This window comes from Thamnophis sirtalis, unplaced genomic scaffold, assembly GCF_051295495.1.
Source record: "Thamnophis sirtalis isolate CommonGarterSnake01/CBP01778 unplaced genomic scaffold, rThaSir2_p1.2 scaffold_4, whole genome shotgun sequence".
Taxonomy (NCBI): Eukaryota; Metazoa; Chordata; class Lepidosauria; order Squamata; family Natricidae; genus Thamnophis; species Thamnophis sirtalis.
In genome coordinates, this window is record NW_028261384.1 from 129844972 (window position 1) to 129861726 (window position 16755).

The window sequence follows — 16755 nt, forward strand, 5'->3', positions numbered from 1 at the left end:
AGGTAAATCTTAGAAAGGCTGACTTGTTGTTTCGTTTTTCTGTTGCAATCTTAACTTGGGTTAAGATTTGAGTGTGTGGGAGACTTTAAGTTGAGATTTTTCCTGGGTTCCTGGCTATTGATCTATCAATCAGAATAGAGCTGGAAGGGACCTTGGAGGCCTTTCTTTGAAGTCTGGCAATTGATATTATGAAAATGTAATTCAGTATTAAAAATGCATTGTAACAGCTTTACTAGTTCAATAAGGTAAAGGTAAAGGTTCCTCTTGCACATATGTGCTAGTCATTCCCAACTGTAGGGGGTGGTGCTCATCCATTTCAAAGCCAAAGAGCCAGCACTGTTCGAAGAAATCTCCGTGGTCATGTGGCTGGCATGACTAAATGCTGAAGGTGCACGGAACACTGTTTATCTTCCCACCAAATGTGGTTCCTATTTTTCAACTTGAATTTTTACGTGGTTTTTAACTTCTACACTGGGATAAATAATGGGAGCTCACTCCATTGCATGGCGCTAGGGGTTTAAACTGCTGAATTGCTGATATTTCTGATTGACAAGCTCAGCATCTTAATGACTGAGTCACTGCATCCCTTACAATAGTTCAATAAAGCCTGACATTTCTTGATTCTAACATTCAAGAAAATTATCACATACAAATCATGGATGCATGTGTTTTACTATGTATTTTCATACATACCCTTTTTGCTTTTAAACTCCATTTTTATTCATTAGCTGTTGTTTTTTTGTTTATGAAATGCATGTTGACAGACAAGCAAAATTTGGTACATTTCAAAATTTCTAGAAGAATTAAATAGACAATGAATAATTTTCATGCTCAAGTATAAGACTGTTAAGGTAATTGGAAAGGTTTGAGATTCTGTTTTCCAAATTGTTAAAGTGAAATTTAACAACATCCATTTTGAAGAAAACCTCTGAATCTCTTCAAATATAGAAGTCGAGATTCTATTCAGTTGTTTTCCTGAGTTAGATCTGTAATTTATATGGATACTTAGAGATATCACCCCTCACTGCCTGATGTTTCAATATCTGTAATCATGGTTATTTCTACTGGGAGATCAGGCCAATAATTTTGCTACAAAATTCATAAAGTTTTGTACTACTACAATTTTATTTAGAAGACAATGACTTTAAATGAAAAATCTTGATGGAATCATGTGTATATTACGCCCACCACATAATTAATATTTGCCTATAAATCCATTTTTCCTCACTTCACGGTTCTTGTTTAAATTTAGAAATTATTGTCAACAGTTTTTATAAGATTTATTTCTCTATTTTTTTCCTGTTTTGGTCTACGAATTTAAAGCAAATAAATAGACTTTGATGCACTATGAGAAAAAAAGTTTGAAATTTTACATATTAAGCTTTATCCCTCTTCTTCCTCTTCTTTCTTTTAACTCTCTTCTTCTTTCTCTTCTCTCTAGCTTATCACTTTTTGTTTTCCTGTAGAAACCTTTTTCTCTAGCATAACCTTCAACAGCTCTTATGGTAGTTGCATTGCACTTATCTATTTCTCACAAAAATCCACCTATAAGATATCTTACTTATAAAGTAACTGCATGTTTCACAACTTTATTTATGATTAAAACAAAAGAAAATGAACACTGTCTTAACCACAGAATATGTTTGAGGTCACAGCTTAGAGAAATTATAGCATAATAAAAGGAAGAAATCAATTTTGTTTCTTTATCAGTTGTTCCTTTCTGTTTAAATCAGGCCTCAGAACAATAATGTAGCATTTGGGAGAAAAAATGCAGCCTAGTAATCCAGCCGCAGAAGCCAGAATGGAGAAAATCTCCACAGCCACCATGTACTTTCCCTTGGTGCTCAGATAGGTGGGAACAAATAATATCCAGACACTGCAAAAGACTAACATGCTGAAAGTGATAAACTTAGCCTCATTAAAGCTGTCAGGTAGCTTTCTAGCAAAGAAGGCCACCGTAAAACTAATAGCAGCCAGGAAACCCATGAAACCAAGGACTAAGTAAAACATTGTGGTTGAACCTTCATTGCATTCCAGGACAATTTCTTCAGGCATGGAGTGCATGTCAGAATCTGGGAATGGGGGTGAAATAGCCACCCACACTATACAAATGGTGATTTGCACCAGGGAGCAAAATAGGACAATAGCAATAGCAAAGTTGTTCCCCACCCATCTCCTCATTTTGGAGCCTGGCTTGGTAGCCTTGAAGGCAAGAACAACAATGGTTGTTTTCCCTAATATACAAGAAATGGCTACAGAGAAGATGATGCCAAAAGAAGTTTGTCGTGTGAGACATTTCACTTGGTTGGGCTGCCCAGGGAACAGCAGAGTGCAGAGAAAAGAGAGCAGAAGAACTATGAGAAGAAAAAACGTGAAGTTCCTATTGTTGGCTTTTACTATAGGAGTGTCCCAATGATTGATAAAGATCTTAAGCACAAAAGCTGAAGTGATGGAAAAAAATAAAGCAATGGTTGTCAGTGTGAGACCCAGTGGTTCTTTGTAAGACAAAAATATGATGCGTTTGGGAATGCAACGATTATGAGCTTCATTTGGATATTGATCTCCTGAGCATTGAAAACAGTCATCTGCATCTGAAAAATAAATAATTTCAATGATATATATTTCGAATAATCATTTTTGGCCATAGAGGTGGTAAAAAGATGCATATGCTTGCTTAATGGCCCATAGGGTACTTAGATCTGGTCCACAGGGCCACCTTGGAAACAGCAAAGAACCAGCCCGCAGTGCAGATGGCCCTTCAAAGCTTAGTTTTCACTGGTGGATGGCTGCAGAAGTGCATTGAAACCAAAAACGGAGCTCAAGATCCTGTTTTTCCTGGCAGAGTGCCCGGGCCTCCACAGATGCCCCCGACACAAGTGACATTGAGTTGTTCATGTCTACCCTGGCCACCCCACACACTCCAAGGTCAAACACAACCCTGATTTGGCCCTCAATGAAATCGAGTTTAATTTCCCTGGTCTAGAAACTAATTCAAATGCAGTTCAAATGCAGACTAAAGAATTTAGATATGTAGCCTAAAATTTTATTAGGAAGAAAAAAAATGAGATAGTGTGGAAAATGGGAAAGAAAGGTTGCTCATCTTTGCATCTCCTCAATAATGAAGTCTCTGTAGTCCATCTACCAAAATTACATAAAATTTCAATAAAGGTGGTATTAAGAATGGATTTAAGAATTTTTAAACACATGACTTGCCACTTGTTGTTTTCATCAGACAAAGATTTTCCTTGGTATTGGTAAATATTAAAATATTTATTAATATTTCACAGTCCTGAACTGCCCATCTTCCTCAAAGAGGCAGATGTAATAACCTTAGGTCCTGAAATATCCTTATCCTTATCCAAAGCAGTATCCTGTTTAACTGTAACCCCAAATAGTTCACTACTTTTTATGAATAACTTTCTTTGATGAAAATAACAGGGGTAATATTTGTTTAGATTAGATTTTTTTCATTTCAGCTTACTGGTCCTATAGCTCTTCCATGTAATTAAATCCTTCTTTTTCCATTCTTCTTGCTCAGTCGGAGGCAGATGTCACAAGACTGATATAAATTTACTACTGAAAATTTTTATTCCATTCTGCATCATTGTATGCATACTATAAGCTATCCAAGCTGGAAACATTTTACATGGATCTCCATTTTGTTCCAAATTGGACAGTTGCTTCGTGTCATATAGCAAAGGAAGTTATAAACAAAACCGTCCAGTAGGGATTCTACATATTCCTTGCTGTAGCCTTTGGAAGACATAATCATGATTTTAAATGGCACTCTGAATCCTATGCAGGAGTGGGATTCTCCGGTTCAGACTGGTTCGGGCAAACAGGTAGCTCTGACAATCAGCTGGGAGTAAACGGGTTCATCCAGATAACCCACCCACCCGTGCTACTTTTGTACCTTTATCTTCTCAGCTCATTCACGTGGAAGAGTGGATTGCCATGTGAATCAGCTGTGTTACTCCTCCAAAGATACCCGGAAGTGAAGATTTCTTCATATTGTGCATGCTGCACCAGAGGTGGGTTCCTACCAGTTCAGAGCGGTTTGGCCAAGTAGGTAGTAATTCGGCCTGCCATGCCCTTGAACTAGTTCTCTCGGTGCTGCCATAGGTGCCGTCATCTTATTTTTTGCTTCTTCACATGCGCAGAAGCATTTTTTAGTACTGTGCATGCGCACATAGCGTGCATCAAGTGTGAAGTGCATGCAGTGTATCCCTCAGTGAACTGGAAGTAGCAGCAGTCAAAACCCACCCCTGCACTGCATGCTCATTGATCGCAAAATCGTGCAATCACCGAACCAGTTGTTAAACCAGGAGGATCCCACCACTGGTCCTATGTTGGTATAGTTCAAAAAATCCTTCTACCAGTAGTGAATAACTATCTCAAAGTATAAATTGAGATTCCATGAAATATATCAGGTAGGTTCTGTATATTATTATTATTATTATTATTATTATTATTATTATTATTATTACCACCATTACCTGTTTTGTTAGAAATTCTCCCTGCTGGACACCGAAGGCAATCATAGCAGCAAAATGGCTTTCCTTCTCTTTTTATCTTGCTATACCCTGAAAAGCAATGGTAGTTGCATATAGAAAAGGGATGTGCCTGTTGATAATTAATAATGGGATATTCATGAATTTGTCCTTAATATTCAGAATTACTACAGCTGAAGATTTTGGATTCCCCTGGATCTGATATACATATTGATCATTTCTATCGAGATATAATATGAATATTGCTTTCACTTAGCACAATGTACCACATCATTTTAAGCCAGTCTGAAAATCTCAGGTCAATCCTTTTGTAAAATTCCTAATCCAAGAGCAGGGGTGGGATTCAGCCGGTTCATACCGGTTCAGGTGAACTGGATGCTAATTTTACATCTGGTTCACCAAACCAGTAGTTGGAAGGACTGACTGCACCAACCCTCCCCTCCCCTCCCAGAAGTCTCCATGTGACCCATTCCTCATGCGAGGTAAGTGCAGGACCCACATGGAGGTTCTGGGAGGGCAAAACACAAGCCACCTGGAAGTTGTGGAAGTCTGGAAATGGGCCTGTGGAGCCTGGAGGAGGCCATTTTTGCCCTCCCTGAGGCTCGAGGAAAGCCTATGGAGCCTGGGGAGGGCAAAAACTGCCTCCTTCCATGGTGCAGAAAGCCAAAGAGACAAAGCCCCCCACGGCCACATCCATCCAGCAACCGGGCAGAAAACCGATTGCTAATTGTTTTTCAATCCCACCTCTGTCCAAAAGTGACATTCACTTGTAGCCATGAGAGTTGTAGAGACCCTTATGACAAACATTCAATAAGTTGCTGATTACACCAGCAGAAAAAACTAAGCTGGGATACAGCCATATTGTGAGAAGCAAAAGACTTAGTCCACCTAGAAATAATGCATAGGATATAGGAAGATTAGGATATTTCAGTTGATGCAGAATCTGACTTGACTGGTTGGATGAAATCAATTACTGGATGGGGCATTAAACAAAGATTTTCTTTTTATACATACTTGAAATACTTCATTAGCAATAGAAGTAGCAATAGCATTTAGACTTATACTGCCCCAAGATGCTTAACAGTACTCTCTGGGTGGGTTACAATGTCAGCATTATTTGCATACTTTCCTCAACAGTTTGGGTTCTCATTTAACAGACCTCAGAAGGATGGAAGGCTGAGTAAACTTGAGTCCTCTCAGGATCAAACAATATTTTACCAGGGCTCCACCAGGACTCATCATCATGATTAAAAAGGTAAAGGTTCCCCTTGCGTATATGTGCAAGTCATTCCCAACACTACGGCATGTTGCTCATGTCCGTTTCAAAGCCAAAGAGCCAACACTGCTAAAGACGTCTCCGTGGTCATGTGACTGGCATGACTAAATGTTGAAGGTGCACAGAACGCTGTTACCTTCCCACCAAATGTGGTTCCTATTTTTCTACTTGCATTTTTATGTGCTTTCAAACTGCTAGATTGGAAGAAGCTGGGACAAGTAATGGGAGCTCACTCCATTGCACGGCACTAGGCGTTCAAACCGCCAAACTGCCAACCTTTCTGATTGACAAGCTCAGTGTCTTAGCCACTGAGATTACTTGAGCACATATACAAAAAATTCTCATGGATCTATTTAAATAATGGGATACCGATTTCACCAATTCTGAAATTGATGTAGATACAACTTACTTGGTTAAACATGGTGGGCCAGATAATTTTCTTTGTAGAAATCTTGAGCAGCTTGTTTGGGGGACCAAACGGATCTACCTTCCCAACTTTGACTCGATGGAAGGATTGGTTGGGGAAAATGACCCAGTTGATCACATCGTAGCCAATTGCTAGCTCTCCATTTTGATCAAAGAAAATCCTTTCTCCAGCACTGTTATTAAATGAAACAGTTCTCAGGTGCTTATGAAGCTAGAAAAGTAATGGGGAAAAGTAATAAAAATGTGATCATGTATAGCTAAGGATTTTTTGACCAGTATGGATAAATACATCATAATAGAGTATTATATAAAAATTCTCATGTATATTAATAGAAGAAAAGGAAGGAAGGAATATATTCTCTTCCCTCCCTCCCTCCCTCCCCATCTTTAGCTATAACATGTGTTATTGTAATTTTTAATGTTGTTTTATGTATTTATACATATATTTTATTTTAATGTTGTAAGCAGCCCGGAGTTGCCTTCTGGTGAGTTGGGCTGAAAACAAATTTGATAAAAAAGTAAAAAGGAAGGAAGGAAGGAAGGAAGGAAGGAAGGAAGGAAGGAAGGAAGGAAGGAAGGAAGGAAGGAAGGAAGGTGTCTATAGAGATTATCAGTGATCCAGGTTATGGGTGTCCCAAAGGTGCTTTTTCAAGAGGCAACTGGATTTTCTGGTTTTCTTTGAAGATGTTTTGCTTCTCATCCCAAAAGCTTCTTCAAAGCTGAAGAAGAGTTTCATCTTGAAAAAGCAGCTTTGGGAAGGAAGGAAGGAAGGAAGGAAGGAAGGAAGGAAGGAAGGAAGGAAGGAAGGAAGGAAGGAAGGAAGGAAGGAACCTTTTGTTATTATTTGCATAAAATACAATTGTGGGAGGGAACAGAGGAGAAGACATTGTTTTAGTGAGTAACCAGTTGCCTACAAATCAAAGCATCTGGTATGCTTAGACTACCATGGATTGGAGATTCATTGTAGAATACAGATTACATTTACTTTTCCCAGTTTAAAGCCAAAAAATGTTGGGAAAATTCATTGAAGTAAAGTGAATTCTCCCAATCAGAATGAGAATGTATTTGAAGAAAAGACAAAAAATAGTAAATTTAATGGATTTAAAGATAATTTCAAACAATTATATTTTCCCTGGAGAATGATTAAATCCATATAGTAATCTGTATTAGTGCTTGACATGAGTTTATAAGCAGTAGCAAGACATTCATTCCTACTTTTCTTGTAGTAGAACGTGTAGTCCAACACCAATTTACTCCTCATTCTTACCTATCTCACACCACTGTAAACTTCTTTTCTTCTTCTCTTTTCTATATCACTGCCCTTCCTCATTACTCTTGCCTACAGTAGACTCATGGCCAGATAGGTGGCATATAAATGTAACATTAATAAGTGTTGTAGCCCAGCAGGAGCCGTTAGAGTTGCCACCAGACTCCGGCAGCGAGGGGCCCTATGAATCAGCTCTGGAGGATGTGGAGGACCCTGGACAGGGTTCCAACTCCAAGCAGGTCGCAGAGAGGCTGGTTGGCCACCAAGAGGTGCCTGAAGCTTGGACCAATGGGGAGGAGCCAAGGGAGTTGTTCCTGGATGCCTGGCACCAAAGAGCTGGCAGATAGGTGTCATATAAATGTAACATTAATAACCATATTAGTAATAGTAATCATCATCATCATCATGGGTGGTATTCACTTACTTTCCCTACCGATTCACAAATGTGAGCATGCTCTGCTCGCACACCCCACTTTGCTTGTGCACGTGGCTTGCACACATGTGTGCAGTTTGAAAACATGCCTAAATAGGACAGCAGAGCACCATGGCGGATGGGCGGGGTGGGGCTACCCCACTCATAGGTCACTATGACCGGTTTGAGCAAACCAGTCTGAACTGGCTGAATATCACCTATCATCATCATCATCATCATCATCATCATCATCATCATCATCATCATCATCATCATCCAAGCATAACGTTCCTCTTAAATTCCCGCTGTCTCTTCTTGGCCATCTTTTCCTACTCTCCAAGTTGTCAGGAATAACAATGAGGCTTCTTTCTCATCCTCTGGTTGACGGGCTTCATCTAACTTTTTTCAACTTATGTATGCTAAGCATTTCCTTCTGTAGAGTGTATCTATTCCTTTTCTTGTTTTTTTCTCTCTCTCTCTCTCCTTTTTTTCTGTATTTTCTTCAAATTTAAGGAAATAAATCCTTCATTGTTTCTACATCTCCCATACCATGAGTCGTGGTGGCACAGTGGTTAGAGTGCAGTACTGCGGGCTACTTCTGCTGACTGCTGGCTCCCTGCAATTTGGGAGTTCAAATCTCACCAGGCTCAAGGTTGACTCAGTCTTCCATCCTTCTGAGATGGGTAAAATGAGGACCCAGATTGTTGGGGACATCATGCGGACTATGCAAACGGGTTATAGAGGACTGTAAAGCACTGTAAGATGATTTACAAGTCTAAGTGCTATTGCTATTGCTATCGGTGGAGTCACGCTTAAAACATAGTGCAAAAGTAGTAGCAAAAAATTCTACCTAGTTCTATTAATCGTTCCTATTTAATGTACAAAGAGCATTCAACTTCTTACTCTTACCTGCCACACATATTGATTCCACATCCTGAGGTCTGAGCCAGTTCTTCTTGCCTTGAGTTGGTATTTTGATGAAAGCAGGGCTTGCAAAGCATGTGCCACAGCATGGACAGCATTATAGACACTGTAACTCTGACCAGTCATCCTGGTGTCAAACACTGACTGAGGAAGTGTGTCCAGCTGTTCCTCACCTGTGCATTGATTCACAGCATCCTTCTCTAACATGGCTTTGGAGAAAGAACACTCAAATGCATTTTCCCAAAAGACTCTGATCAAACTGTCTTCCTCTGATGAAGTAATTTTTCTCATCTGAAGAAACCTCTTGAAACCCAGGACATCCTTTGAGGAAACTTCAAAAGACAGGGAGCCATGAATGAAATCCATAGTTCGATATCTTTGAAAAGGGAGTGATGAGAACTCCATCTGGGCTGGCATTATCCAAATTTTGTCTTTCCTCTTCACTGTTACATTCTCATAGTCAGAAATATAGGGCAACATTCTCAGAACCACCATCTCCTGGTTTTCACTATGGATAATCAAAGCATTGGCCGTACTGGTCATCATAACATTGTAAACTTTTATGTAATTTGTGACAAGATTATATATTTCATTGGAAACTGATGACTTTGGTATCTCTTCCACAAAGTCAAAGCAAATACCTTTCTGAGAAAACAAGGCAAGGTTATTCTGTAGAAACCTGTCTCGTTTCTCAGCACTTTGGACAATTAATCCAATCCATATCCATTGAAAATAGAGCAACAATTGGATCATCCCCTTAATTTGAAGACCTTCATTTGGAAATGCCCGATGCAAGAAAACACCCTGGGTGCTGACATCCAAAACTGGAGCAGAGCCATATGTCACCTAATATAATTTAAAATCATTATAAGAATTCTAAATTATAAGGAATAATTTAAAAAGAAGGTGAGAATAGAACATGTGTCTAAGAATAAAGACTTCTGCAGAATCAACTGCTATATTGTACAAAACACCAAGAAAACAAAACTTTAGTTTCTGTTTGTATTCTAAAAACAGAATATAAAATGCATGTCTTTTTCCTTATTTTTTTTTCTAGTATGACTGTGCTAAAAGACCATTGACTGCCCAAATAAATGGCATTAAATCATTGGCTCTTAGCTACTGCATAGATTTACTCTGTAACAATCTTTCCCTAACCTGGTCTTTCAGGTTTTTTAATGTTTTTAAAACTATAAGCATATTAAATGCCTGGAAAAGTGTAGAGAACATGCTGCTATTTGTTGTTGTTGTTGTTGTTGTTGTTGTTGTTGTTATTATTTAGACTAGACCAGACCAGACTAGACTAGACTAGAATAGAATAGAATAGGAACATTGGAAGGGACCTTGGAGGTCTTTTAGTCCAACCCCCTTAGGCAGGATACACTTCAGACAAATGGCTATCCAACATCTTCTTAAAGATTTCCAGTGTTGGGGCATTTACAACTTCTGGAGGCAAGCTGTTCCACTGGGTAATTGTTTTAACTGTCAGGAAATTTCTCCTTAGTTCTAAGTTGCTTCTCTCCTTCATTAATTTCCACTCACTGCTTCTTGTCCTACCCTCAGGTGCTTTGGAGGATAGTTTGACTCCCTCTTCTTTGAGGCAGTCTCTGAGATAGCAGAATACTGCTATCATGTCACCCTTAGTTTTTCTTTTCATCAAAATAGACATACTTACTTCTAGCAACCATTCTTTATATGTTTTAATCTCCAGTCACCTAATCATCTTGTTGCTCTTCTCTGCACTCTTTCTAGAGTCTCCACATCTTTTTTACATCATGGTGACCAAAACTAGATACAGTATTCAAAGTGTAGAATTAAATTAAAATTATTGAATATATATAATAATAATACATTGGAACCATTGCCATCATGTCTCCCCCGGTCCTTCTTTTCCCTAGACTAGCCATGCCCAGGTTGAATCTCTCTTTCTTCAGTTTCCATCCATTATTCCTTGTCTGGCCTTCAGGTCCCTTGGAAAATAGCTTGACCCCCGCTTCTCTATGACAGCCCCTCAAATATTGGAAGACTGCTATCATGGCTCCCCCGGTCCTTCTCTTCACTAGACTAGCCGTGCCCAGTTCCTGTAACCATTCTTTATTACGTTTTAATCTCCAGTCACCTAATCATCTTGTTGCTCTTCTCTGCACTCTTTCTAGAATCTCCACATCTTTTTTGCATCATGGTGACCAAAACTAGATACAGTATTCAAAGTGTAGAATTAAATTAAAATTATTGAATATATATAATAATAATAATAATACATTGGAACCATTGCCATCATGTCTCCCCCGATCCTTCTTTTCCCTAGACTAGCCATGCCCAGGTTGAATCTCTCTTTCTTCAGTTTCCATCCATTATTCCTTGTCTGGCCTTCAGGTCCCTTGGAAAATAGCTTGACCCCCGCTTCTCTATGACAGCCCCTCAAATATTGGAAGACTCCTATCATGGCTCCCCCGGTTCTTCTCTTCACTAGACTAGCCGTGCCCAGTTCCTGTAACCATTCTTTATTACGTTTTAATCTCCAGTCACCTAATCATCTTGTTGCTCTTCTCTGCACTCTTTCTAGAATCTCCACATCTTTTTTGCATCATGGTGACTAAAACTAGATGCAGTATTCCAAGTGTGGGTTTAAATTAAAATTATTGACTATATATAATAATAATACCTCAATTAAGTTATATTTCTATGGGAAGACAAAAGAAATCTAGGGAGTGCTACACTATTAATTGATATTGATATTTGTTTTTACCAGTGTCTATGTCCAAATTTTTTACATGCCCTTCTTCTGGAATAGAAAATGTTACCTGTGGGATTTTGTAAATGCTCAGAATGTTTGACATCAACTGACAAATGAAAGCATTATGTCCTGCAAGAACAGCTACTGCATTGTCTTTGAGATCACACTTGTAGTTTGGGATGAATCTTCCCTTTGAAGAAAGAAGTTCCATGGAAGCAACATAAGTCCATCTCGCCAGAGAATAGCTATTGAAATCATGTATGCCCAGTGTGATATTAGGTAAAATGCAGAGATTTTCATTGATTTCTTTGATTGCAAATTCCAAGGCCAGGATATGCTGAAAATTCTGAAGATGAATTCTGAAATGAGTGTTAGAAACTTGTTACATTTCTTCTGGTTTAGAAAGGCAATATTGTACTTTGGAAGACATGATTTCATCACTCTAGGATAAAGAAAAATCTAAATAGATTAATAATACAACCAAAGACTTTTCTGAGAGCAGTAAATCATGTAGAGAGCAGATGTTTGGAATTCAAATTGTCTCAACGGTTCTTAACACTGAAATGGAATTTCCTACCCCTGTTCCTATTTTTAATATTTCCCTTTTGTAAATTAGAGAAATACAAATTAGGCATAATTGGATTACTCACACCACTAAAAGAAGTGAACTTTTATGCAAGAGGAGAGGAACCATCATAGCTCAGAAGTCATGGTGAGAGGAGGAGGAGGAGGAGGAGGAGGAGGAGGAGGAGGAGGAGGAGGAGCAACTTCCTACTTATAGCTAGGATAAATAATCTGTCTTTGAATATCTATGTAATGTTGCTATAATCGGGAAAGAGAATCTATTTGATTGTAACTCAAATAATGAAAACAAAAATGTCATAAATAATTATCACAAATGCAAACAGACAATACATTTTTAAATAAAATAAATATTGCCTTCCCCTTGAAGAAACTGTCAAATATCTTGACATAATAAATACCTTGGGTTCCTCCCTTTTTCCTCCTTTAAAAAATGGACTACATGAATCAAGAGGTAACTTTATATTTGTACCTATAATTGCTGTAAGGAAATTTGGAAGATTCTTCATTCTATTTTATTTTATTCTTCCCCTTTGCACTTTCAGCATTTTCTTTGTTCTTTGTTTCTCTTTGTCTCTTTTCTTTATGTTAGTTCTTGTTTCTCTTTTTGTAAAAAAAGTAATAAATTATATACATAATAATAATTACATGAAATCATCAACTTTTTCTTCTGATGGATGCCTTATGAATGTTATGGAGCTGGAAAACATGGAAAATTGAGAAGTAATTCCACCAATAACCAGATCTTCTGAATGATATTTCTTGTGTTTAATAAGGACTGGGTCTCCCACATTGCATTTACTGAGTGGAATAAAATGTGTAATACGAGGCAACAACATTAATAATGTTGCAAGGAACAAAATCATGTTGAAGTACAGACGTTCTTTTGGGTAAAATGTATCATGTAAAGAATCAGACTGAAAAAGCTTTAGGTTCTCCACTTGCATTGTAAGGCAGGGGGAAGTAAAGATAACACTAATATCCTACAATTTTATTTCATTATTTTGTTTGGTTCCTTGTGTCTCCAGTGGGACTTGAAATAATTATGGAAATTTTCATAATGGCAGAAAGATAATCATTATATACTTGGGGAAGGTGTTGCTATGATGTCATTGAAAAATACTTGACATGTTTTCCAAAAATCAACAGTTGCTATTTTTGTGAAACTATGGGATTTAAAAAAAAAAAATGTGTCATAATTATAATGTTTGATTCCTAGTGAACATACCGATAGACCTTGTCCATGACAAACTATCTCAAAAGTGTTCTTTCCCAGTCTCCCAAATAGAGCACTCATCACCATTGTATGTGTATCTGTTCTGACCCCCCTTCTCCGTCTAGGAACAAAAGCCAAAAGCAAACATAAATAAGAATACTTTTAATCAGTCCAGACTCTCGTTGGCTGCAAGCCCAAAATAAACAAAGAGATAAGCACTCTGGCAGCAAGTCCTATAAACCTAGGCAATGCAAACAAGCTCTCACAGCAAACCACTTCTCCAAGTTGGTTTCTCTGAATCGTGAACATTGACTTCTGCAAACAGGGCGTGGCACAAACAGTCTCTTTTATAATCAGGAGAGGATCTTAATAAGCATCAGCTAAGCGCAATTATCTCCTATAATTACATAGTTGTTCCTTCCGCCGAGTATCCCTTTGACGGCGTGCATCCCGAAACAACTCACAAATGTTTTCCTGAACACTCCCTCTGACCCAAGGCTCTGCTGCCACCTGGTGGCCACCCAGTCTCTCCTCACTCTGCTCAGAGTCGGCACCCTGTCCAGGGTCCTCCACCTCCTCCAGGGCCGACACATAAGACCCCTCACTGTCGGAGTCTGGCAGCAGCTCCAATGGCTCCTGCCGGGCCACAACATGTATCCATTCATTTACTGATTGTTCTCTTCTTATTTTTCCTTCCACCATTCCCAAAATTTAACACTTCTACAGAGAGTTGACTCTTTATATAATTAATCAAAAGTATGATAGTTTGACTCGGGTCATTTGTGGTTTCAGTGACAACCATAGCATCATTGGATCCTCTACTCCTAACCCCCTGAGCTAGTCCAGAATGATACCATGAATCTTGATATTAAAAGCTCGTAAGGCATCAAGGAAAGTTGGAATGGATGTACCACCTCTATCCTGCTCCCACCAGAGATTATCCATAGACATGATCAGTGTTTCATTTTCATATTGAAGTCTGAAAACTCACTGAAAGCAATTTCTTCTAGAATTTTCCTGAGGTTACAGCATGGTTATACTACAACCTTTTCTAAAGAGGGAAATTGGACACAGAGCAAAAATTACCAAATATGATTGGGTCCATTTTTGGTTTCCTGCAACAGTGGGACCATCCATGTTCTAAATATTAAATTATATTAAATATTAAATATTAAATATTAAATTTGCCACTGTCTGAACCAGGGAGTGAAATGCTACCGGTTTGGACTGGTTCGCCCAAACCAGTAGCAAAAAATGTTACCAGTTCACCCGAACCGGTAGTAAAAAATGGTACCAGTTTGGGTGAACCAGTATATCTGACAATCAGTTGTGATGTGGGATTTAGATTAGCTAGAAAGCAGGACATCCTGCTTTCTAGCTAATCTAAATTGTGTGGCACAGCGGATTCCCCTCCCCCTTACTGTTCTACTTACTTTTGCAGGCGCACTCAGTAGCAGATTCCGCCCACCGCCTGGATGTCATCACATTTGTTTTTGATGTTCTGTGCATGCACAGAGGTGGCGCATGCGTTCACATTTCTAAATCAGTAGCAAAGATAAGTTGATTCCACCCATGGTCTGAACCTAATCACATGTTGTATCCCAAGAAGCCTTGGCTAACCAAGAGGGACATGAGTTGCTCAAAACAATGTCACCATGATTTCACACACTTACCACCACAAACTAGGCCTGAATGGATCTCTAGAAGGATCTTTGTTCTGGAAGACAGGTATTTCAATAAAGAAGACATTATTTTATTGAGTGGATTCCTGCCAGTTCTAACCTCTTCTATAGAAGAGGTTCCACAAATCTACCATGCTGTTTAGAACCAGTTCCTGCTCCCTCCCCCTTCCCTTCTGCACCACACTTGCCCCGCCTGCCGCTCACTGATTGGCTGGCTCAACAATCACCCCACCTGCCTCTAAGAGTCGTATCTAAACCTTAAAGTCTTAAAGCTGTCGAGTTTGAACATCCCTGGGTTTTTTTCTAAAGGGTTATGGGTGCAAGGATCTTGTAACTTGACAGCTTTAAGCCTTGCACACTTCAATGCCAGAGTTCCTGAGCCAACATAACTAGGGGAGGAATTCTGGGAGTTGAAGTCCACAAGTCTTAAAGCTGTCAAGTTTGAACACCCCTGGGTTTTTTTCTAAAGGGTTAGGGGTGCAAGGGTCTTGCAACTTGACAGCTTTAAGATTTGCATCCTTCAAAGAGTTTCTAAGCCAACATTTTGGTTGCTAAGCAAGAGTGTTGTTAAGTGAGTTTCATCACATTTTACAAGTTAGCCACACCCACCCAGTCACATGACTGCCAAGCCACTCCCACCTAGTCACATGGCCAGAAAGCCACTCCCACAAAACAGGCCACACCTACAGAAGAGGTTCTAAAATTTTTGAAACCAACCAGTGGAGTGGACCAGTTATCTTGCACATAGGAGCCTTAGCAGAATTTGAAAATATTGTGAAGCAGAAATGCAGACATTCACTAGAAGTTATTTATGAATTGTACTCTGAAACAGAAATGTATGTTTCATCAAGTCTCATCCAACGTGTACGTTTGATACCTAGGATACAACTGACAATTGATATGCAACAAGGGGAGTATCAATGAATGACCGAGTTTTACTATAAATTTTAAAAATAGATAACAGTGGTATCTATTACTATATTATCCCAGGTATGATTGGCAAACTGAATCCCAATTACATCAACATTCCTTGTGATATGTGATAAAAGAATTAGAAACATTTTATCATTTGTAGTGAAATTGTGGAAAATCTCAATGATTTAGAAAGTCAAGAGGGAAGAAGGCTAGTTTTGAATTTTTTCCCATTCTGTTACTTTCTTCTGCATAACAAAATTATACATCAGTAAAATTTATTGAAATGGTATGCATGCTATCCATAATGAAGATTAAATATGATATATTAGAAATTTGGGAATGAAATTCTGAGAATATGTTTTGATGCTTCCAAAAATAACCAGACAATTCAGTATTTATTTTTTATTATTTATTTCATTATTCATATGTGTGTGAGTGTATACATGCACAGAAAGAAACACACTTTATGTGTGCACACAGGGAGATATATAAATATATGTACACAAACACACATTTTAAAGAACTTTCTCATTTGTTATTTACAATTGGTTTATTTGTTGCATTTCTTTGTATTCTTACATTAAACTGACTGTATTCAATTTCTGTTTAAACACAATCCTTAAAGCTATCCCTATAAATACTTAAATATGCAACCTTTTTTGATTCCATTCAAGTCTCTTTTAGATGTTTACCATCTACCAAAAGTTTTTCTATGATCTATGCAAGTTATTAGTGAGTGACACTTAATGAGACAAATGAAGTTTCTGTCATAATTTGGAGAAATTATAGTGCACTGGACTAAAAGAG

General features: G+C 38.4%; 1 protein-coding gene across 1 annotated transcript; it reads right to left on the reverse strand.

Moving 5' to 3' along the window:
* Window positions 1-1689: 1689 nt before the first annotated feature.
* LOC148046566 (vomeronasal type-2 receptor 26-like) lies at window positions 1690-13001 on the reverse strand. The gene is made up of 6 exons (XM_087712058.1): window positions 12784-13001; window positions 11621-11798; window positions 8802-9662; window positions 6197-6424; window positions 4497-4623; window positions 1690-2591 (listed from the first exon to the last, which is right to left on the reverse strand). The coding sequence occupies exons 1-6, from the start codon at window positions 12999-13001 to the stop codon at window positions 1690-1692; spliced, it is 2514 nt and encodes an 837-aa protein (XP_087568184.1).
* Window positions 13002-16755: the final 3754 nt, after the last annotated feature.